Source organism: Poromitra crassiceps, assembly GCF_964638095.1.
Source record: "Poromitra crassiceps genome assembly, chromosome: 2".
NCBI lineage: Eukaryota > Metazoa > Chordata > Actinopteri > Beryciformes > Melamphaidae > Poromitra > Poromitra crassiceps.
Genome location: NC_139624.1, coordinates 48118341 through 48142980, shown reverse-complemented (window position 1 = coordinate 48142980; position 24640 = coordinate 48118341). Strand labels below are relative to the sequence as shown.

Here is a 24640-nt window from a genome sequence, read left to right as displayed (position 1 = left end):
GAGGTACACTGCCACATGAGAAACTCTAACCCTAACAGATCATGAAAAGGTACACTGCCACATGAGAAACCCTAACCCAAACAGATCATGAAGAGGTACACTGTCATAGGGGTGTCAAAAATAATTGATTATAAGATGCATCGCGATGCATCGATTCACAAATTTCAAAAATCGATTATTAATTTTTTTTTTTTTTAATAATTAAATAAAATATAATGGAAGTACATGCAGTTGTTTATTTTAATTATGGATCACAATACAATGCAATTCCAAATGCACTTTTATTTTAAAAGTAGCCACACAGTGAGAAAAAAGAAAGTGAGAAAAAATAAATCATGTATTGCGGAAAAAAGTGATGCATCGATTTAAGATGCATCGCGATGCATCGAGATGCATCGATAATCGTACTCGAATCGAATCGTAGCCCTCTGAATCGTAATTGAATCGTGAGGCCAGTGAAGATTCACAGCCCTACACTGCCACATGAGAAACTCATTGCTGATTGGTTGACGTAGCTGTTGGGGTAAACGTCAGGCCCTTGCCCTGTGTTGTGCTCCTGTTGCAGCTGTGCGCTCAGCAACCTGAAAAAGGTTTCTCTGGAGCTGGGAGGGAAGTCACCGCTCATCATCTTCAGCGACTGTGACATGGACAAGGCTGTTCGCATGGTGAGGCTGAGAGAGAGAGCAAGACTCTGAGAGAGAGAGATTATCATTTGTCTCAAACTGGGGACACACTAGGATTATCAGACTCACCTTACACCAGATTTTCAAATCCCGACAATTGGAGGGGAAATCCTGCTTGCTTGGAGACAATGGTTGGCTAATGGTATCTTAGTGTGAGGGGTTTACAGATTCAGTCTTAACTAAGGCTGGGTTAAAAACATATATGAATCGATATTCATCTGAAGAAACTGATATCATCTCATAAATCCCAATATCGATCTTTTATTATAACGCCCTTTCCCGTGAATGCTTGAAGCTTTAACCCTGTTAAGGTCCTTACACATCGGGAGCGTTATTTTCGTGCGATTAATTCGCATGTCATTAATATTTCTAGAACCTATATCAGTCAATGCAACGGTGCATACCAACAGCGAAGCTTTTCTGAGTGTTCTTGCGGTGTTTATTTTTTCGGACCACGGTAAATTTTTCTGAGATTCGCGTCCGACGTGTACACATCTGTTGCTGTCATTGACAGGTGGGTCAAAATTCTCATCGCAATTTCGTGCTGTATATTCGCATCGCTCTTGGTTTGTAACAGCCTTTAGACTTGCGTGGTTTGGTTCTTAGTGCAACAAGATCTCATAAACATCTGTAAAAATAGTTTTTTAATAATGCCCCAGGTTGGAGGGTTCCTTGTACAATTTACAGCATTACTTCTTTGAGAATCTCTTTCATATCCAAGCAAAATTGGTATTGTAACTGAAATATCGATATTGAATCCTATCGTATCGAATCGGAAATCAAATAGAATCGGGACCTTGTGTATCGGAATCATATCAAATCTGAAAATCACTGGCGATACCCAGCCCCACCCCGATCATATCAATCATGATATTTACGACCCAACATCATTAAGTTATCTCAGGTATATCGATATCCCATACATGCCTGATCATGTAGTTTTGGCATATTTACATCAGGGAGACAAAAAAAATCTAAATACGTTGTGTGATGCACTGCGTTTTTCAAAAGGATTTAGGATTTTAAGCCTTCTAATGTGTCTCCAGCCTTAGTGTTTTTGTTATGCTCTTTACGATCTCTCCCCCTTTTTATTTCATGGTCCTGTATAGCTCTGTGGGTTTTAAACATTTTATTTATTGACACACAGTTAATAATAGTAATGCTAAAAACAGTATTTAGACAGTTGTTTACATGCTGTTAAGCCTACAAATAAAGCACGCAGAGACTGATGTAAAAGTACCATGATTAAATAAAACGGGGTTGGATTAAAAGGTGTGTGTGGGGGTGGGGGGGGTAAAAGATTTTGACACAAATATTGACACATGCTACTGCAGCAAACTTTGGATGAAAACACCCATCGGTCAGATATCTATTGTTCTGTTATTAACCCAATGTGTGTTCGTATCTGTATCTATTGTTCTGTTATTAACCCAATGTGTGTTTGTATCTGTATCTATTGTTCTGTTATTAACTTAAAATGTGTTTGTATCTCTATCTATTGTTGTTATTAACCCAATGTGTTTATATCTGTATCTATTGTTCTGTTATTAACCCAATGTGTTTATATCTGTATCTATTGTTCTGTTATTAACCCAATGTGTTTGTATATTTATTCCACAGGGCATGAGCTCTGTTTACTTCAACAAAGGCGAGAACTGCATCGCCGCTGGACGTCTGTTTGTGGAGGAGTCCATTCACGACGAGTACATCAGCCGAGTGGTGAGTGAGCTCAAAATTCTCTTGTCTTGTCCATTTTTATTTTCTACATCCTTATCCCCATTTGTACTTCCTGTTGGCCCAATCTGCCAAACTTTGTGTTGCAAAGCACCCAGGATGATGTAGCGCTGCTGGCACCCTGTGAGCACCCTGCTGCCCACAGTAGATTGCATCCAGCGCGCTTCCAGTTAGGAGCACCAAACAGCGAAACAGAGCTCTCTGCTTCTGTGACGGAGTCACGAGCAAACACTAAGCCGACTAGCCACCTAAAAGAAGGCTCACCTAAACAAATCAATGTCGGTGTACATGTGCGCTATATTTTTACAATTTTCAGCGCTTTACTTTGCCGTCAAACAGCTCTTTCATTTGGTGATTATGATAGCGACACCGTGGAGACAAGAGTAGCCTATTATGCGGTAAATGCATTCCCTGTAAGTGTGCTGTCAATTTCCCATTTACTCTCACACTGCAGCCTATGCAATAGATGTAGCCTACAGCAGTGGTTCTCAAATGGGGGTCCGCGGACCCCCAGGGGTCCGTGGCACTTTGCCAGGGGGTCCGCGAAAAGTTTTCAAGTTAACACGTTGAGTGCCAAGGACGAGATATCTCGTCTTACATAATCCAACCGTTGAGTGCCAAAGACGAGATATCTCGTCTTACATAAACATTTTTTTTTTTTGACGGTGGGACATCAATCAACCCCTTTTACGTCTTCTATACCACTATTGGAGGAAGAGAATGTGTATAATCTATTTTACCGACCACTAAGTGGCGACAGTTCTCTCCAGACAGAGAGAAAGCCGAGCAAAAAACAGCCACGGGTCCGCTGGAGAAAGCCATTCTAATTTTCAAGGAAATAGCTGGGCGAAAACTCTTTCGATTTCACACACACACACACACACACACACACACACACACACACACACACACACACACACACACGCGCGCGCACACACACACACTCGAGTACCTTTGCGCATAAATAAGACCAGAATCGCAAAAGCTTCTTCAAAGCTCTCAGCCGACACCTCAAGAAACGAACGAGCCGGTTTTACAGTAAGCCAGACTGCCCGAGAGCCGCCAGCAGCAGCAGCCCAGAGGAGCAGCAGCAGCAGCAGCAGAGCGGAGTAGGCTGCCTCAAGATTGGAAGAAGGGGATCGCGAAGGAATTTCTCTCCCGTGTCTAACCCCCCCCCCCCCTCGCCTCTCCTCTCCTCTTCCCCGCTCCTGCGATTCCGTTCTCTTTTTTTGGGATCTGTGAGGCAACAGAAACTCGCCTGTGACAAAACACTGCAAAGCCACACCTACGGAGGGAGGAGTTTGGAGACACACACACACACACACACACACACACACACACACACACACGCAAAACAGTATACAGACTTGCCCAAGGGCACCCATAATCACAGGCACGTGAGGTGGTTCTAAAAATCCATTTATCTCAAAACTCTCTGAAAATCTCTGAAACCATGCTGTACTCAACGGCTAATATCTACATAACTACTAACTCTACAAACGAACTCTTTTAGACAGAGAAAGCACACATTCTATTACCGTAAATTCCGGACTATAAGCCGCACCGGTGTATAAGCCGCACCTGCAAAGTTGACTATTTTTTTCTTATATAAGCCGCACCGGACTATAAGCCGCGGGTGTTTTAATGGTATTTTTTTTTTTTTTTTTTTTGTGTTTTAATGTTTAATTACCATATGTAAGGGTTCATGCACAGAGGGGATTGTCGGGAAAGAGATGGCTGTTTGAGGAAGCTCCCATTTATTAACATTTCAACAAAACAACATAACACAACACCACCTGTGTTGTTTTTTACAGTGCACACAGTGTCATACAGTGTCATACAGTGTGGTGAAAAGAGGGCAAGAGAGGAAATTAAAACAGAAGTGGATTTATAGTTAGAAAGAGTGCTAAAAAAGAGAGATTTTTTTTTTTGAAAAAATCCATAGATAAGCCGCACCGTTATATAAGCCGCAGGGGCCAAAAAAGGCCAAAAAACGGGAAAAAAGGTGCGGCTTATAGTCCGGAATTTACGGTAGTTCTTTTTAGATGATTGGTGTTCACGAAGTCTTAACAGAAAAGAATCCTCGGCTCTTGTAAAATTAGCCAGAATCCTCAAAAAAAAAAACTGGCACAACTTACCTACAGCATTGAAAAAACGGCTGGCACTCAATGTGTTAAAAAAAAAAAAAAAAATTTTTTTTTTTTTTAATTAAAAAGAAAATGCTACATGTTACTTATTCCTTCTCAAACTACTTCCTACATGGTGCTAGTCTATCAAAATATCTTGGCTGTCATTGATTGTGTTGCATAGTGGTTTTCTGGACTGTTGACAAATTGTGATATTGTAAGTCGCTTTGGACAAAACAAAAGCGTCTGCTAAATGACGTAATGTAAATGTAATGTAATAAAAAAAGATTTTTTTTTTTTTTTTGCAAAATCTTCATAGTTCAACGAAAATAGTTTATGCTTTAAATCTAAAATGGTTCATGGATTACATTCTAATAACAAACCTATCAAATTAAAAGTCAAGCACGTTACCGTGGAAACAATTAAGCTTAGCCCACAATCACAAATCAGAATGAGGGGGTCCCCGGTATATTTTCTATCTTGTAAGGGGTCCTTGGCTGAAAAACATTTGAGAACCTCTGGCCTACAGTACAGTATGTGTTAGAATGGTACAGTACAGTATGTGTTAGAATGGTACAGTACAGTATGTGTTAGAATGGTACAGTACAGTATGTGTTAGAATGGTACAGTACAGTATGTGGGTATGTGTTAGAATGGTACAGTACAGTATGTGGTATGTGTTCGAATGATACAGTACAGTATGTGGTATGTGTTATAAATGTTGACTGTAGCGTTATTCTAAATGAAACCGAAAAAAGGCATTTCTTTACTGGTTATATAGTAACTAATTTCATCTTACCTGAAGGTTGGGTATGGCAGTGCTCTTCAGCAGGTTTTTCTTCTTATTTGGCGTGGGTTTAGATCATCCTCTTCAGCCTCAAAGTGTTTCTCCTTATTTGGCGGTGGTTTTAGATCATCTTCTTCAGCATAGCTGTGTAACACCAATATCTTTCAAAGGAAGACGGTGGAATCTATATGATGACCAGGACACTTGCGTGTTTGAACAGGCCGGAAAAACACACATACCATTCTAACACATACCCACATACTGTACTGTACCATTCTAACACATACTGTACTGTACCATTCTAACACATACTGTACTGTACCATTCTAACACATACTGTACTGTACCATTCTAACACATACTGTACTGTACCATTCTAACACATACCCACATACTGTACTGTACCATTCTAACACATACCCACATACTGTACTGTACCATTCTAACACATAGTGTACTGTACTGTACCATTCTAACACATACCCACATACTGTACTGTACCATTCTAACACATAGTGTACTGTACCATTCTAACACATAGTGTACTGTACCATTCTAACACATACTGTACTGTACCATTCTAACACATACTGTACTGTACCATTCTAACACATACTGTACTGTACCATTCTAACACATACTGTACTGTACCATTCTAACACATACTGTACTGTAGGCTACATCTATTGCATAGGCTGCAGTGTGAGAGTAAATGGGAAATTGACAGCACACTTACAGGGAATGCATTTACTGCATAATAGGCTACTCTTGTCTCCACGGTGTCGCTATCATAATCACCAAATGAAAGAGCTGTTTGACGGCAAAGTAAAGTGCTAAAAATGGTCAAAATATAGCGCACATGTACACCGACATTGATTTGTTTAGGCGAGCCTTCTTTTAGATGGCTAAATAACAGTTTTGCTCGTGACCCCCAGTCACAGAAGCAGAGAGCTCTGTTCCCCTGTCCGCTGCTCCTAACTGGAAGCGTGCTGGATGCAATCTACTGTGGGCAGGCCACTAACTATCGAGAAGTATCTCATACAACCCCACATCAAAAAATCCAAACTATCTCTTTAATAGCGACACTCACAGCTGCACTTTGCATGTGAGCAGGAGGTTGGAAAGCTTCCGGTCCCAGCCTGATGCAGCTTGTTTCTCTTGAAGGTGGAGGAGATTAAGAAGATGAAGATCGGAGACCCTCTGGATCGCTCCACAGACCACGGCCCACAGAACCACAAGGCCCACCTGGACAAGCTGGTGGAGTACTGTGACATCGGAGTGAAGGAAGGAGCCACGCTGGTGTACGGGGGCAAACAGGTGGACCGACCAGGTAGCCTAGTAGTCCAAACGCTGGGCCTCTGTAGCCAACCGGCTGCTGCACCTGCTGACTCCAACTGACACCACATATATATACGTAGCCAATATGACTCATTTTTACAATAAAGTCAGGTCAGATTGACTGTTGACACAGGTTTGTCACCAAGTTTTACTGCAAACACAGATAACAATGGGAGCTGAAAAAACAACACACACAAAAAAAGATCTAACAAGTACTTCAAGAAATTTTGCAGGCCAGCATTCTGTGATCTGAGTGAGCGATTTGGAACATACTCCGACAGGCAGTCTGAAAGACATGAAGGTGCTAAACCATTTAAGGTCTTAAAAACAAATAAAATAATTTTAAAATCTATCCTCAACATTACATGTAGCCAGTACATGGATGCTAATACTGGTGGTGTTATATGATCACTTTTCCTGGTTTTGGTTAAAATTCTTGCTGTTTTGGACAAACTGCAACCGATCAATGGAGTAGCATTATAAGCAATAGAGTTATTATTAGCATTGTTAGTATCAGCATACTCAGTCATTATCATGACCATTGTCTCTCTGTAGGTTTCTTTATGGAGCCCACAGTATTCACTGATGTGGAGGACCACATGTTCATCGCCAAAGAGGAGTCCTTCGGCCCCGTCATGGTGGTGTCCAAGTTCAAAGACGGGTAGGTGGAGCATGTTTTTCCTGGTACAAAAACGAGCAATACTGTCATGTGATGGAGTTCCTGACCAGTATCCCACCTACCTGTCTTCCTCCTCCACACTGCAGCGATGTGGATGGCGTGCTGCAGAGGGCCAACGACACAGAGTTCGGCCTGGCCTCGGGCGTGTTCACCCGCGACATCAACAAGGCCATGTACGTGAGCGAGAAGCTGGAGGCCGGCACTGTGTTCGTCAACACCTACAACAAGACTGACGTGGCCTCGCCCTTCGGCGGCTTCAAGCAGTCCGGCTTCGGCAAAGACCTCGGTAAGCAACGGGGGTGGAGATGGGAGGGGCTTCTGAGCAGAAGATAAGTCAAGGAATGTATCGCTGCTTTCATGGGAAACAAACTAGTGTATTTTTTCCCTTCTTCTTCTTACTGAATTGAAAGTTTACATAGTCGTTTTAAAAGTAATTTCCGGACTAGTCTGACTCAACGGAAGTATAAGCTCTGCCATTGGTGCCGTCCATTTTAGTCGGAATTCTCCTACCCTTCCGTTTACGCTATCTGCGTGTTTTCAAGATTCAAGATCATTTTAATAGCCATAGTGAGTAAACATATTTTGTTTTATTCCCCCCCCTCCCCCAAAAAATCCCAACTTTTTTGAATAATACACAAACAAGACAAACAGGCTCAGACACAGGGGGGGGGGGACAAAAAACATACATATATATCATCAACATTCAGTATTACGTCATGCTACCTGTCACATAAGGTTCCCATATGCCTGTAAGAGATACTGTGCCTGGGATCCCACGCAAGGGGTCCATGAGAAACCAGATAGCACTCTTATTTTTTTTATTTTCTTTTACATACACACGCACATACACTTACAACACTTAACTCATTGGCTGCCAGCCACTTCTGGAAAACGGATGCTCCCAGTGCCAGCCCTTTCAGAGCGTTTTCAGTGATTTCTCAAGACCCACAGAATATTGTGTGATATTACTATGTAAACACCGAACACGCCCAAAGAACGATGAGACTCTCTTGTATCATCAGCAAAAAAAAGTTTATTGATATCATTTTCCGTTCTTTAGTTATCAGCAGTAGAATATCTTTCTATATATATATTTATATATTTATATTTCACCAAAAACAGACGTTTCAAACTAGAAGCTGAGATAATGAGCCTTTTGTGAAATGAAGCATTTCAAGCACATCACTGACTCTGAAGCTAATATTTTCTGATGTAGTGACACCTCAAAAATAATTTCCTTCAATAAAACAGCGAAAACAAAGGAATTTTGATGGCAAAATAATATTTTTTAGCTGCAACCAGCAGCGCTGGCCCCTGCGTGCGCAGACCCTACACCTTCTTGCTGGTCTTGATTTACTGCTGGTGGGCATCAGGTATTCCAGCTTGTGTTTGCCAATCTGTCCATCGAGCCTGCTGTCTGGGTCGGTGTTGTATGGTGCCCTGCGTGCCCCACCCCCCTCCTCCTCCGTGGGAGTGTCTCTGGTGGCTCTCTGCTGCTCTGAACTTTCTGCTGCACGTTTCAAAGTCCGCTGCACCCAGCGTATATTTTCACAGCGCTCCGCCGTTTTTGTGTGCTGGCTCCCAGCGCTTCCAGCTGAGAATAATTTATCTTTTCAGAAAGACGCTGGTGTCAGGTGCTCCTTTTCTGGCAACTAATCATATGGAGAAACTATCGCAACAGACAGAAAGGCTCAATTGTGGGAGCAGGTTGGCTGCTGTTCACAGGCACAGCTAACGTTACAGCATGCATCGGTTTCCGTTTCCCCACGGCTTCTTCTCTGTTTTTTTCTCGCCTTTCTCTAATCTGGAGAGCACTGTCGCCACCTAATGGGTCCGTAAAATAGCTTATACACCTTCAACATCCCCCATATTTTTACAGGAGATGCATCAGGCTTTGATCCACGTTCCACCGTCAAAAAACGCAATTGACGTCTTTAGACGTCATTGGCACTCTACGTTACTATTTGAATTGACGTCTTTAGACGTCATTGGCACTCAATGAGTTAAGAACAAGGGGTACTCTATGAGCAGGTTGAAATCATGTGTTGTATGGCATCTAACAACCATTTAACATTTAATGGAGCACTTTATAATCCCCCTGCCCAGCCACCCCACACACAGACTTAACAGGTAACCCCCTACCCCTCCCACGCATACACACACACATACACATACATACAGGAATTAAATGGGGGGGGGGATAAGGAAAGGGAAAAGAAACAAAAGAAACCATAACCAAAAAACAAAACAAAAAGGGAAGGCGAGTTACACCTGCTGCTCGGCTGGAAGCCTCTGAAGGCTATTTACATATGAAAGAAAGGGTTCCCATCTATCAGTAAATTTTCCAACAGACTTTTTATGCCGCCACCGGCGATAGCCAGGCCGGAGGCATTATGGATCCGGGTTGTACGTTTGTACGTATGTACGTACGTACGTATGTCCGTACGTCCGTACGATGTTTGTTAACGCGATATCTGAGGAACGCCTTGACGGAATTTCATCAAATTTGCCTCAAACATCGACTTAGACTCAAGGATGATCTGATTAGATTTTGGTGGCCAAAGGTCAAGGTCACTGTGACCTCTCGAACGCCATTTTCAAGCTTGTTAACGCGATATCTCAGGAATGCCTCGACGGAATTTAATCAAACTTGTCTCAAACATCGACTTGGACTCAAGGATGAACTGATTAGATTTTGGTGGTCAAAGGCCAAGGTCACTGTGACCTCTCGAACGCCATTTTCAAGCTTGCTAGCGCAACATCTCAGAAATGCCTTGACGGAGTTTCAGCAAATTTGCCTCAAACATCGACTTGGACTCAAGGATGAACTGATTAGATTTTCCTGGTCAAAGGTCAAGGTCACTGTGACCTCACGAATGCCATTCCCAAGTTCGTTAAAGCGATATCTCAAGAACTGCTTGATGGAATTTCTGCCAATTTGGCTCAAACATCGACTTGGGCGCAAGGATGAAAGGATTACATTTTGGTGATCAAAGGTCAAGGTCACTGTGACCTCTCCAACACCATTTTCAAGCTTGTTAACGCCATATCTCAGGAATGCCTTGATGGAATTTCATCAAATTTGCCTCAAACATTAACTTGGCCTAAAGGATGAACTGATTACATTTTGGTGCTCAAACTTCAAGGTCACTGTGACCTCAAACACCCAATTTCCAAGCTCTGTAACGCAATATCACAGGAGCGCCTTGACGGAATTTCTTCCAATTTGCCTCAAATGGCGATTTGGACTCAAGAATGAACTAATGGCAGAGGCATAAGTCCGCGGTCGTTGCGGTCGTTCTAGTTTTTTTAATTAACATTTTTATTTTGAATAAAAAGGATACAAGACACAACAACCACATAAAACAAGCGACAACAACAACGAAAGGGAAGCGAACTGACAGAAACCAAGGTATATATATTAGACATGACTGGGGCACGTGACTGCCTTTAACAGTCAACCCGGCTCCACTATAATAAACAAGAACAAACAGGAGAAAGAAAAAACTCTCTTTCTCTCTCACACACACACACACACACACACACACACACACACACACACACGCACACAAACAATAAAACAGAGTAAGTGAACAGAGTATACAGGGTCAAGGTTTATCAGTCAGAGTCTCTCTAGATATGAACACAGGGGTGACCATATTCTCTGAAAAGTGTCAGATTTCTGATGTATGTCATAAGTCAGTTTTTCTAGAGGTAAGAATGTTGAGGCCTGTGACAGCCACATGTTTACAGAGGGTACTTGAGGACAGACCAACAGACCTTTTAATGAGAACTTAGTGAAACTCATCATGTCCTCTGCTGCTGATGGGGGACCAGTGTCCTCTGCTGCTGATGGGGGACCAGGTGATTTCCAAGATAGTAAGATTCTCCTTCGTGTGAGGAGGGAGCAAAAAGCGATTATAGGTGTTTGGTGCGCAAATTTAAAATAATACCAGGAACGCCAAAAATAGCAATCAGGGGATACGGCTGCAGCTCGACTCCTAAAGATATCGGATAGGGTTTTCAAAAATATGTCCCAAAATGAACATAAATTGGGACAGACATAGAACTGTTACGGACTAGCAGTCTAGGGGACAAGAGGTGTTTGTAGCCTTTAGCTATCGAAGCTAGTCCTAACCTGGAGTATGTGAAAGAGCAGAAAAGAGGGGATAGAAATGGACAAAACAAAGGACTGGTTTCCAAACGAGAAATAATGACTAGAGGTGGGTCAGCTTACCGTAGTAGTAGATTGATGTCATGTAGTAGCTGACTACGTTAGCGGACCTCTGACAAGGCCTCGCCAGCACCGTCTTGGCTCTCCAGAGCGGCGAGCTCCGTCTTTGTCATTTCAGTTCAGTTTAAGTTGTTTTAGGAAGGATCCTCAATGTAAAGCAAAAAGCTGGTTCTCAATAAATAAGTGTGTGAGTGTGTCGGTCCTCTGGCGTGGTGTCGCGTCTCGAGCATTCATTCAAATCTGCCGCGCGCACACACCTGGGCAGTGTTCATTCATAAATCTGCTCCAGTGGCTGCGTGCGCACCTCAATGACATCACCTGGACACACAGCTTAACCACACCTCATTTCTCAATGAAAACCAGTCAACAGTGTTTAGGAAAGGAAACAAGGAAGAAAGGAGAAGAGGGACAATAACCCTCCCTATCATTCCTAACATTCCTCCCTCCCTACAACAAAAAAAAACATTGGGTTCCAACCTGTGTTTTTGTATGTTTTTTTTTTCATCATGTTTCTCTTAACATTTTCACATTTTCTTTTTGTTTACATACAAAATTTACAAAAATATAAATGGTATAATAGTAGAAAACTTTAAAATTCACATGTAACCGTCACCACAAAATCTAGAATAGAAAACTTCAAAATTACTGTATGAGGAATCACCTAGGTTTAATAACCCACAAATCCTCCTTTTGCAGTGAGAATCATTTAATTTAATTAGAACTTCCATTGTCGTTTAGACAAGTTCCACTCTTATTTCCATCATAAATATTTTGACTTTTTTTTCCTTCCTCATCCTGCGGACCAACAGTCGGCAATGATTGCATTTTTGCATACATTAGGCTTGGCCTTATTTGATAACGGGCGCTTATCTGCATTCATTTCTTCCAAGACATTTCTGCCCATCACTGGATCAGGATCGATGACATGAACCCCTTCCTGTGCCACTGTCAAATAACCTGGGTACTCAGCAAACTCAGTGTCTGTGATTTCAAGCAGTTTAGCATCACGCCTGACATCCTTCACGTCAGACTTTCCATCAGGAGATTTTAAAGAGTAGTCCAGTCTCACTTCGACGGAACTTGGACATCCTGGACCAAAAACATATGAGGCGCTAACCTCTGTTCTGCAGTCTTCCACCACATCCAGATTTAACTCTGCGTGGGCCGTGTAGTTGTCATGAGACCCCTCAACTGACACCAATGTCTCCTCGCTCATGAAGCAACTATCGGTTTTCTCCTTGTAGGTCTCATTCTCAGCCCTATCTTCACCCTTAGGTTCAGAAAAGTGTGGAATCTGGCAGAGGGACAGATTTTCCTCACCAGTTGGCGGTGACTGCCCAACTGAATCCACATTCGTAGCTAGCTCTAACACTCCACCGTGCTCTTTATTAGCTTCCACCTGTGTCATCTCAACTACGCTGCCAGCTAGAGACTTTGCCTCCCTGTTGTTATCAGCTGTTGATTCTGACTCTTTACCGGCTTCTCCAGCCTCTACCTCCTCAATGAGCACTTCTCTAGTTTGCTCTAGTGTGGCCATCTCAGTTAGCATCACAGCCTCATCTTGGAGCTGCTCCAACCACTGTGTTCCACTCACAACGGGCGTCACGCAAACTTTAGTACCAGCCAAATCATTACCCAACACAAGAGCAAACCCTTCCGTTGGCAAAGAAGGAATAATGGCTACCACTACTGGTCCATTTACAACATTAGACTCAAGATAAATCTTGTGCAGAGGAGCCCTAATGAAACCACCTCCCACGCCCTGCAACAGGGTAGAAGCCTGTAAATAGGTGTCCGGAGGTAGGTCTATGACACCCTGGAGCAGTAAGGACTGTGTGGCACCTGTGTCCCTCAAGATGGAGATCGGGACCATCTTACCACCAGGCGCACCAGAAACTCCCCCTTTTGACACAAAACCCTCAAACTCTCTATCTATTGGGCAGGACGACAGGTTCCACCCATCCGCCTCACAGGGACCAATCTGAGCGTAGGTGCGGACCAATCCTACTGCTTTCCCCTCTCCGTCTCTCCTCTTGAGACTGAGACAACTGGACTTCATATGGCCGGGCTTTTTACAGTAATTACAAATTACATCGTTTCTGGGAAAATATGACCTCTCATGTGACTTCTCATATGGCTTCTCAAATCGTTTCCCTGATCCTTGAGACTGAACAAAGGTGGGACTAAACTCTTCGGGGGCCGCCTCCGCAGGCCGGGCAGTTGTTACAGTCTGCCTCCCATCTGGTCTACCACCAAACCTACCTCTCCCAGGCACTTCTCTATGAGTTAACTCATACGAATCAGCTGCCATGGCGGCTTTCTTCAAGTTATTAACGGCTGTCTCATTTAGATGTATTTCAATATGCCGGGGTAAGCTAGTTTTAAATTGCTCCACCAGCATAAGCTGCCGCAGGTCTTGAAAGGTGTAGGTGTCCATGCCTGCTAACCACCTGTCAAACACAGCCTCCTGTTGCCTAGCGAGATCTAAAAAGGTATCACCTGGTTTACGCTGCAAGGACCTAAACTTCTGCCGGTAGGCTTCTGGCACCACCTCATATGCTGCCAAAACCACCTTTCTTACGGCATCATACTCCCTGCTTTCATTTGTGTCGAGTGCAGCGTAAGCTTCCTGGGCTTTACCCTCAAGTACGGTCTGAATGAGCAGAGCCCACTTGTCTTCAGGCCATTCTAGCTCCCTGGCAATTTTCTCAAATGCATCAAAGAAAGATCCCACATCGTCACGATTAAACTTTGGCATGAGTCTCAAACAACTGGATACATTAAAGCGCACTTCATGTTTGCGTTGCAAGGCATTGTTGTTCACTTTAAGCTTTTCTTGCTCAAATGCTAATTTTGCAAGCTCAATTTTTCGCTCTTGTTCTCTTGCTGCCACTTGTGCTAACTAGGGCTGGGTCGGTTTGAAAATTTTAAAACCGGTTCGATATTGCTGTCTAAACCGGATCGAACCGGTATACCGATTTTTTTTTTAATTAAAAAAAAAAAAAAAAAAATTAATTAATTTTTTTTTTTTTTTTTTTTTTTTTTTCCAAGCAGGGCTCCCGAGTGTGGCCCATAACTGTCTGTAGTGCAACTTCAGTCCACCTGATAGCGATAATACACCTCTAAGCTGGTATTGTCAACCAGCAATGATACTGAATAAAAAGAAGCAGGACACCTGTGTAACAAACACACCCTGTATTTATTTCTCATAACTATTCAGCTCAACTTTTCTTCTAAACATCAAAATAATAAATGAAATAAGACTTCTGCCTATAGTGCAACTTGAGAAAAAGGCTAATAAAAACACAAGCAGTGCAATAAGAATGGATTGGCTTACAGCTGAGCTGCCTTATAAACTTCAAAACTCACAAATTCACACAATATAGGGCCTAGGCATGGGTCGGTTTGAACATTTTGAAACCGGTTCGATATTCCCCAAAAAAACGTATCAAAGCGGCTGCAGTTGGTGGCGATAATGCACCTCTAAGCTGGTATGCTGCCAACCAGCACGAACACTGAATACAAATAAGCAGAACCTTTTAACTGTAACAACACACTGTTTTTATTTCTCATAACTATTCAGCTTAACTTTTCTTCAAACATCAACATAATAAACAAAATAAGACTTTTGCCTACTAGTGCAACTTGAGAAGAGGCTAATACGAACAATAGTGCAATCAGAATGGACTGGCAAAAAAAAAAAAACTTAAAAAAAAAAAAAAAAAAAAAATTTTTTTTTTTTTTTTAGGTTTTTTCGGTTTGCACGTGATCAAACCGGTTTGGGCTCGTATACCGAACCGAACCGGTAAAACCGGAAATCGACCCATGCCTAGTGCTAACTCGAGCTGAAACAGACGATCCTCTTTCTCCGCTCTCTTTCTCTCTTCTTCTCTCTCCTTCTCCTTCTGTACAGGATCCTGCACCTGCAGCTCTAACATGAGAGTCTCCACAATCTGTAGCTTTTTCATTTCTGGAGGAATCTCCAATTCACAAAAAGCAGCCACAGCAAGCAACTCTTCCTTTTTAAGCTTGCGCAAATCATTGCGCCCAAAATCACCGCCACAAAAATCCTCGACATTGAAATCTGCCATGGTTACAGATATTACAGTTAATTATCGCCACCGCTCACTAGAGTGGGTCAATACAAAAGGGAGAATACTGACAAAATCACCTTAAACGGGATTACAAAAACCTACACTCACAAAACGTTACGTTAGAGCCACTGCTCACAAAAGTAGGTCCTCACAAAATCACCTTACAGGTAATTACCAAATGGCCTTTCACCTTCAAAGGAATTACAAACAGCCATACTTACAAAACACAACGTTATCAGCTGCACAAAAGTAGACTGACGAAGGGTGAGACACCCATACAAAATCACCTTCAAAAAGTAATTGCCAAACAGCCATACTTACAAAACGTAACCATTAGACCACTCAAACAAGACAAGCGGTAGCTTGCAACAAGTCACTATTCCTACAAATCATTACATGTCATTATTACACACCAAGCCATACTAGAGCGCTTAATAACAATGCTACTTACCAGACGGACCACTGCCAGCAACGTTAAGTTTATTTACCTTGCCGCACACACTCACAAAACCGACAAGCAACCAACGCTAACAAAATTTAGCCAAATAGCTAGCAGCTAACCAGCCAAACTAGACTTACCAGGGACCCATTAACCAACGCTATATCCCCGTTTTTAACCCCAACACACACAGTAATTATTTTAACGTTATATTATTGTACTCACCTAATTTCTAAAGCTAACCAGTTTCACATACATACGCAAACGTCTGTTTGTGGGAAAAATGGTTTGCACCGAACAGCTAACGTCTGCTCGTAGCCCGTATGCCAGACCTAACGCTAAACCTAGACACATACGGCTTTTAACGAGCTGAATCCAACTCACTGTGCTTTTTCCACAAAAACAGAATGTTTGGATGTACTGACTAAACTAACGCTAACTCTAAACAATCGGATTTATTCCGGACGGGCCTCCCAATTTATGTTACGGACTAGCAGTCTAGGGGACAAGAGGTGTTTGTAGCCTTTAGCTATCGAAGCTAGTCCTAACCTGGAGTATGTGAAAGAGCAGAAAAGAGGGGATAGAAATGGACAAAACAAAGGACTGGTTTCCAAACGAGAAATAATGACTAGAGGTGGGTCAGCTTACCGTAGTAGTAGATTGATGTCATGTAGTAGCTGACTACGTTAGCGGACCTCTGACAAGGCCTCGCCAGCACCGTCTTGGCTCTCCAGAGCGGCGAGCTCCGTCTTTGTCATTTCAGTTCAGTTTAAGTTGTTTTAGGAAGGATCCTCAATGTAAAGCAAAAAGCTGGTTCTCAATAAATAAGTGTGTGAGTGTGTCGGTCCTCTGGCGTGGTGTCGCGTCTCGAGCATTCATTCAAATCTGCCGCGCGCACACACCTGGGCAGTGTTCATTCATAAATCTGCTCCAGTGGCTGCGTGCGCACCTCAATGACATCACCTGGACACACAGCTTAACCACACCTCATTTCTCAATGAAAACCAGTCAACAGTGTTTAGGAAAGGAAACAAGGAAGAAAGGAGAAGAGGGACAATAACCCTCCCTATCATTCCTAACAGAACATATGACTACGGTTGGCATGATTTGGCCTCAATTGAGCACCAGGGTGTGTTAGCTGAATGGAACCAAAATAATAACTTATGAGAATTAGCTGCCCAATAGTAGTATAAGAAGTTTGGAAGCGCAAGGCCACCAGCCAATTTGCATTCCTGTACAAGAGAACTACTACGGTAATTATCGGATGTTTACCAGACCAGATAAAAGTAGAAATCAATTTATTTAAAGACTGAAAAAATGACTTTGGTAGAAACAATGGAATTGATTGGAATAGGTACATAAACTTTGGTAAAATGGTCATTTTGATAGTGTTTATTCTGCCGGTTAAAGTCGGAGGCAAACTGTTCCATCTCTGAAAGTCAGATTTGGTTTGAGACATTAGGGGGTGAAATTAGCAGATAGAAGCACAGAAAAAGGCTGAGTGATGTTTACCCAAAGATATTTGAAACTTGATTGAGAAAGGTGAAAAGGCGTGTCCGACTGCTGCAGTTGTAGAGCTGATGAGTTAATTGGAAAGCACTCAGTTTTCTGAATATTTATTTTATATCCAGAGAAAGAACTGAATTAATTTAAAACTGTTATAGTTGGAATAGAAATTACAGGGTTTGAAACGTAAAGTAAAAGGTAATCTGCATACAAAGATATACGATGTTCTATGCCCTCACGGTAGGGTTGCCAACCGTCCCGTAAAATACGGAATCCTCCCATATTTGTAAACAAAAAGACGTGTTCCGTAATGAACTGATACAGGACGTGCTTTGTCCCGTATTCGAGAGACACTGCAGTACAAAGCTATTTGTATGAGCGAGTAAACTCTCCGAGTGCGTGAGTCTCCACTCAGTCTGCTGATACCGCTGCCCTTCCCCTGGCCTATGTAGGCGGTGTCATGTTAAAGCAGCCTGAGCGAGAGTCTGTGGACAGTGCACAGGACACAGGGAGCACTCAAAGTTCCTCACTCACCAGGCATCACAAAGCCATTTGTTTTTTCACATTTTCAATATATTTAGATGTGATAATAAAGGCTTCGAGAGCCTGGTTTAGGTACCTTGAAAGTGCTTGAATTTTACTCTTAAAAGCTGTACAAACCCTGCTTACAATAGTAGGCTATTGTTGCAGTTGTAAGACGTGTTATAGGCTACAGTAATCAGAGATATCCTCAGTCTAAATCCATATTTTCAATAGGCTAATTGTCCTTTTATTCAGAAGATTTAATCTGAAATGTAAAATGTTTTTGCACTAATGATGTAAACTCTTGCAGGTCTGTTCTATTCAAAATAATAGCTGTGTAAAATTGCTGTTTGCACTATTGAAAGAAATGTATTTAATGAGTAGGCTACATGCCAATGTGAAGATGTGAAGAAGAGAATTATAGCAAAATGTCATTTGCACTACTGTTTATTGTTTTTCCTAAAATGTTTAACTTTATCCATAGTGCAAAAAAAGGCTCAAAGGGCACCCTTGATGGGTCCCACGTGAGAGACCGAAGTAGTGAGACCGTGAGTTGTTTGTACGGACACAGGCCTGAGGATTCGAATATACAGTAGGCTAAGAGACGGATCCATGAAGAAAAGCGGTCACCAAAGCCAAATTGTTTGAGTGTAGCAAAGAGGTAGTCCCACTCTATTATATCAAACTCTTTTAGTTTTTCTGCGTCTAATGATATGACAACTTCAGGGGATTTAGATGTTTGAACTGAGTACGGTAAATAATATTCATAAGAGTACATAAATTAAAAAAAGAATGACAACCCTTAATAAAACCTGTTTGTTCTTCAGAGATTATGTCTGGAAGAATTACTTCTAGACTGCTTGCCAACACCTTCGCTAGAACTTTGACATCTACATCAAGTAGAGACAAAGGTCTGTAAGACGCACAGGAAGTCGGATCTTTGTCCTTTTTAAGTAACAGAGAAATCGAGACTTGGTTAAGAGTGGGTGGTAGCGAACCATGTCGTAGGGATTCATTATATACATCTAAGAGAAGTGGAGCTTATTTGTCATAAAACAAAAAACAAAACAAAAATAAACTCGGTCCAGAAGCCGTCCAGACCAGGGGCCTTATTACTTTGCATAGCTTTAATTGCTCTAATTATTTCTTCTACAATTAATGGGGAGTCCAGATCATTCGCAATAGTGGAATCAACCGTGGGTGTTACTAAGTTATGAAGGAAACGAGACATGGTAGTGGTATCTGCAGGAAATTCAGATTTATATAAAGTGGAGTAAAAAGTAGAAAAAGTAGCATTAATGCCCACAGGGTCAGACAATAAGTTATCAAAATGGTCTTTAATCTGAGAGATCAATCGAGAGGCGGCTTGCCACTTCAATTGATGTGCAAGCAGGTGGCCGGCCTTTTCACCATACTCATAGTAATTACCACGCGATTGTAGAAGCAGGCATTCTGCCTGTCTGGTTGGAAGAAGAGCTAATTCAGCCTGCAAACTCATGAGCTCTTTGTATAGTTCGGGGGTGGGATTAATAGAATACTGGTGGTCTAAATTAAGAATGGGATCCGTAAGCCTACCTTTTTTGGCTTTATGTATTTTGGTTAAGTTAGCAGAGTATGAAATAATTTGACCTCTGAGATAGGCTTTTAAAGACTCCCAAATTAGAGAGTGTGTGTGTGTATCAATAGAGGAAGAGAGAAAGTCACAGAAAGTTTTATCAGAAAGAAGGAGAGAGTCAAACTTCCAGGGAGGACAAGTTTTCAGTGAGAGGGCCAAAATATGTCAAGCGCGAGGGGGCATGGTCGCTTATAACTATTGCTAAATATTCAGTAGACGACACATGTGGAAGAAGTTTTGCGTCAACAAAAAAGTAGTCTATACGCAAGTAGGAACGGTGCACATGAGAGAAGAAAGAAAACTCTCACATGGGGATTCCGGAATCTCCATGGGTCAGCACAGCCGTTTTGTAACCTAACATCCAAAAAAAGACTTCGACATTGCTGAGGGAGATGTTGTCTTAAGGTTAGAACGATCTAGGACTGGGTCTATCACACAATTAAGGTCGCCACCAAAGATCAGGAGATGTGTGTTCAGGTTTGGAAGGCTACTCAGTAATCTATTTGCAAATCCTGGATCATTCAAATTAGGTGCATAGACGTTGACTAATAGAACTGGTCTTTGAAAAAGCAAACCTGTAACAATCAAAAATCTACCATTAGTGTCAGAGATAGTATTCATGGAATAAATTGAATCTTTTTATGAATTAGTATAGCCACGCCCCTGGACTTAGAATTGAAGGTGGAATGGAAAACTTGGTTAACCCATGATTGGCGCAACCTAGGATGATCTTTGACCCGCATGTGAGTTTCCTGGAGGAAGGCGATGTCCGTTTTAAGATGCGACAATAGCTTAGATCTTTTCACCTGGTGTCCCATTCCTTTCACGTTCCAAGACAGAAATCTAATAGGGGGTCTAGCACTAGGAGTATCAGAGCCAATATTTTTGTGGGCCATCTAGATGTAGAAAGAACATAGGAATGAGATATGAGGAGAAATAAGAACAGCAAGCATTGAGCAGGTCCCAGAGAAGAAAAAATAAATAAGAAAAGAGAAAAAAAAACATAAGAAAAATGGGGGGGCCACACACACACACACACACATCCCTGTTGATAGCTCCATCCCCAAATGATGGAGATCCAATACTTCCTAGCAGTGAGCAATCCACTTATCCCACAGAGAGGCTCCCGCATAATAATATTCTTATCACCATTACAGTACAGTATAGAAGGCTAAAGGAAGGGCATTAAATATAAAGTGAAACAATTAGCAATAATGCATGTGGACATTTTAAACCACATCATTCTTGGTTCCAACACCAGAACAGTGCTGCCTATGGACTCACTGAACTATATGTGCAGCTCATGGTGCAGCTGTATCTGCGACTACATTGCCCACCAGTGGCACTGACTGTCAGCACAAGTTTTAAGGGTAAAAAGAAAAGAAAAGAAAAAAACAACCATGTCACTTTAACAATGAGGTACGAAACCTATGCATGTATTGTAGATGGTGAGCATTAAATCTAAGAGTAAACAATAAACAAAATACAGTATTAGTATTAGCTGTGAGTTCAACAAAATATATGACAAAGGTCTTCACTATAAAAAACAAAAAACAAACCCCGTCTGTATAAAACAAACAAATGTATACATCTTGTGCTGTATACAGTAGGTCCTAAGTGGAGCAGCAAACCTAGCTTCAATTTACAGCATTATTTTACAGGGCGTCCAAGGTGAAGAGTAAGAAGATGTGTTTTGGTGTAGGAGTCGCCTGTGGACAGGTGTTGAAAATTTGCGTTCCGCTATAAACACTTAACGCTGTGTATCTGGTTGTTGTGCATACATGTATGTTACATATCCAATGCTCTGTGATGTCCATATCAAATAAATTTAATCTGTCTTACCCCAAAAAGATTTTTTTTTTTCCCAAGTCCCATCGCTACAGTATGTGTAAAACAACAACCACCACCTCTAAGCTAGCAACCTACATGCTGAAAATGGCAAGTTTTACATACTGTACTAGACACAAGTCTTTTACCGTTTTGTGTGGCGTTTTCTTTTGCGGGGATTTAGCAAGACGATTATGATTGGTTTAAAGAAATGCAAACAAGGCAGTGTTTTTTCCCCCTCTATACCAGAATGAGAGTGCATGAGGCAGATCTTTCTCCAGCGTTAATGTGGAGATAGGTCTGTCTAAGCGAGACAAGGGTCACTGAAAATCACCTGTGAAGCATTGGCGGTTTTGCTTCTTTTGATGGACCTGCTTTCGTCCTCTGTCTCATCCACAGGTGAGGACGCCCTGCTGGAATACCTCAGGACCAAATCAGTGACTGTGGAGTACTGAGGCACAGAGCCCTCATCACGAACTCTGACTGACCCCCCCATTGAATTGGAAGGGACTCGTCTGCCTTGCTCGGGGCCAGTGTGTGTGCGTGTGTGTGTGTGAGCAATGAGAGGAGAGCGTTGTGGTTCATCTCGGCCGCAGCCTGGACAACGTGCCTACTACCATTTCTTAGCGGAAACTTGCATCACAGACACAGAACACATGCGCTTTCCCCAGCAACAAACCGGAAACCGCCGGGGGACGCCGCTGTCCCTATCGGGGGCCAAGCCGGTTCTGACCGGTTTACACACAGTATTTTAAAGGTTTCAGTTCTTCCATATTCAGTACCATGATGAGTTTTACTTTAAAGCATAGCTCCAGCCATTTTCAGCATGGATCCTGTTTTCCCATCTTTTTTTCCGACTGATTCTGACCAAAATCTCATCAATTGCTTCACTATAGACTATAGAGCTCCTCTCCTTCCCTTATTAGACACTCCAAAAATCGACCCCACATTGATCCCTCGCTCTGTAATGAAACGTGGGTATAAAAGATGTAAATGAAAACTATCTTTCTCACAGTTTCGATGCTACCATGGCCATTCCTTCAGCATTTTACTCTTCACTGGTCAGCTGTAGCTGCTTGGAGAATCTACATCCAAATTGTGTAAAGTAGTGCAAAATAAATAGTCCAAGTGGTCAGGTCATTGATAAACTGAAGTTAACTTTACGTCTCTGTATAGACTGAGCGTCAAAATGTTGAAAAAGACTTCGGGTGTGTCCTTTGGCTTAATAGGACTGGATCAGAGAACCGCGGATCCAGCAAAACAAGACTTAAATAGATCAATAGTGAAGCAGTTGAGAGAATTTTTATCAGAACTGATCAGTATCATGGCAAATGATGGGAAAATAGGGTCCATGTTGAGTTCTGCTTTAAATCCCCAATCCAAATGAAAACTAAATAGTAGCTAGAGAAAGTAAAACAAAAAGGGATTATTTAATTTAATTGATTCATACATACGTCTTAATACGAGGAGTGACTTCATGACAGCCAAATGTGAGGTGTTAGAAGTATTTTAAAGCTGTAAATGGGTTCTTTTTTCTCTGTGAACATTGGAGTAGTATTTTGAGTTTTGTGGGTCTACAAGATGAAGTCTTGTTTTTATTTTTTATCTGCTTGCCATGCCATATCCTCCAAGAAGATGCCTGAACACACAACTGAGATACTAAAAACAACTCTGTGATGTGGTTAAACACAACCTCAGTCTGTAACTCGGCTATTTTATTTATGACAAAACTACTTTTCCTTTTGGCTTCATCAATGTTGTATCGCATCGCTTCTTTGCAGCTTTCGGGTCCCACAACTTATCTTTAGACATTCACAACTCCCTTTGTCAAATTTTAGTTTATTTGTAAATATTTTTTACCAAAATAAGGGAAAGAAAATAACTATTTTTCAACATTGTATACGTCAGATGAACACTATGTTATAACACTATTTGTTAAAGACACACCAGCCTGACTAGATGTGTTTACATTTAGATCATTAGAAAATTGAAGAAAAAATATTAATATAAATCGCTTAAGTGAAGAACTTATGAAATTGTTTTCTATTTGTGCCACACACACTCAACAAGGGCAGCAAAGGGCTACAAAACTATTTTCATGTCAGAACAAAAAGGGAAGGAAGAGTTTTATTTCTCACTCTGTGCACAAAGTGAGAGTCATCCCATCAAGACTGTCTGTCTTCAGTCTTAAATGTCATACATACAGTGAATAAACTTTGACATGAGTTTGAGTGTTGTTGCTGCTTAATGTTGCCGTTTTAATATTTATTTAGAGTACACCGACAGAAACCGTGCAGCGGTATGGGATCATACCAGAATTATTTAGTAGAAGAAATATGTTGTAAAAAATCAATCATGTAGTGTTTCATATCTAATTTCATCAGCTTGGATAAAACTCACACAAACACGAATCCTTGTCAAATAAATGTTTACACTTTGCACACTGATGGTTTGGATTGCATTTTACAGGGATGCAAACTAATGGATGGATAGTGAAAAAGGTGACAGATACCAGGGCAGACACAAAACCAGTCAGAAAGCCTTTGTTTAAATGTGACCAGTTGGTTTGCAACCCTGATTTCACCAGAAATGCTCCAGGCGATTTTAGAATGATCATGTTCTTTGTCCATCAGACTGAGCTGACTTTGCTTTGAGGGTTGTTTTTAGACCAGTCATGGTCCCAGCTCTATAAGTCACTCGGTTGGTTGGTCAGTCGGTCAACTAAAGAATGTCAATTGAGTGGATGACGTCACACTGACATTGCATATCTGGTCGCAGCTATTGTGAATTAATGCTTGTTTTGTTTGTTCATGATGTGATCTTAGAACAAAAACTGTGTAACCTGGTATCGGTAACAAAGTCAAAATATTGGTATAACGCTATTACTGCATGTTCTAATCTGTCCTTATCTTTTACAAAATGAGGCCCTCCGATCTGTGTGCAGCAGAGGAAATGACCCCAAGTATTTTTCAAGTCAACCACACTTTTCAAAATGGATAAAGTTAGTTAGTTAGTTATCCTTTATTTATCCCCTTGGGGAAATTCATCCTCTGCAT

General features: G+C 41.7%; 1 protein-coding gene across 1 annotated transcript in view; it reads left to right on the top strand.

Annotated features, from left to right (window-relative positions):
- The window catches only part of aldh1l2 (aldehyde dehydrogenase 1 family, member L2), a 55404-nt gene extending 31263 nt beyond the window's left edge, over positions 1-24141 (top strand). The window contains exons 18-23 of the mRNA XM_083632155.1: positions 566-665; positions 2304-2402; positions 6495-6660; positions 7224-7329; positions 7434-7633; positions 21984-24141. Of these exons, the coding sequence (XP_083488281.1) occupies positions 566-665; positions 2304-2402; positions 6495-6660; positions 7224-7329; positions 7434-7633; positions 21984-22039 (727 nt within the window). The 3' untranslated portion in view covers positions 22040-24141. The remainder of the gene's footprint in view (positions 1-565; positions 666-2303; positions 2403-6494; positions 6661-7223; positions 7330-7433; positions 7634-21983) is intronic.
- The last annotated feature ends 499 nt before the right edge of the window (positions 24142-24640 follow it).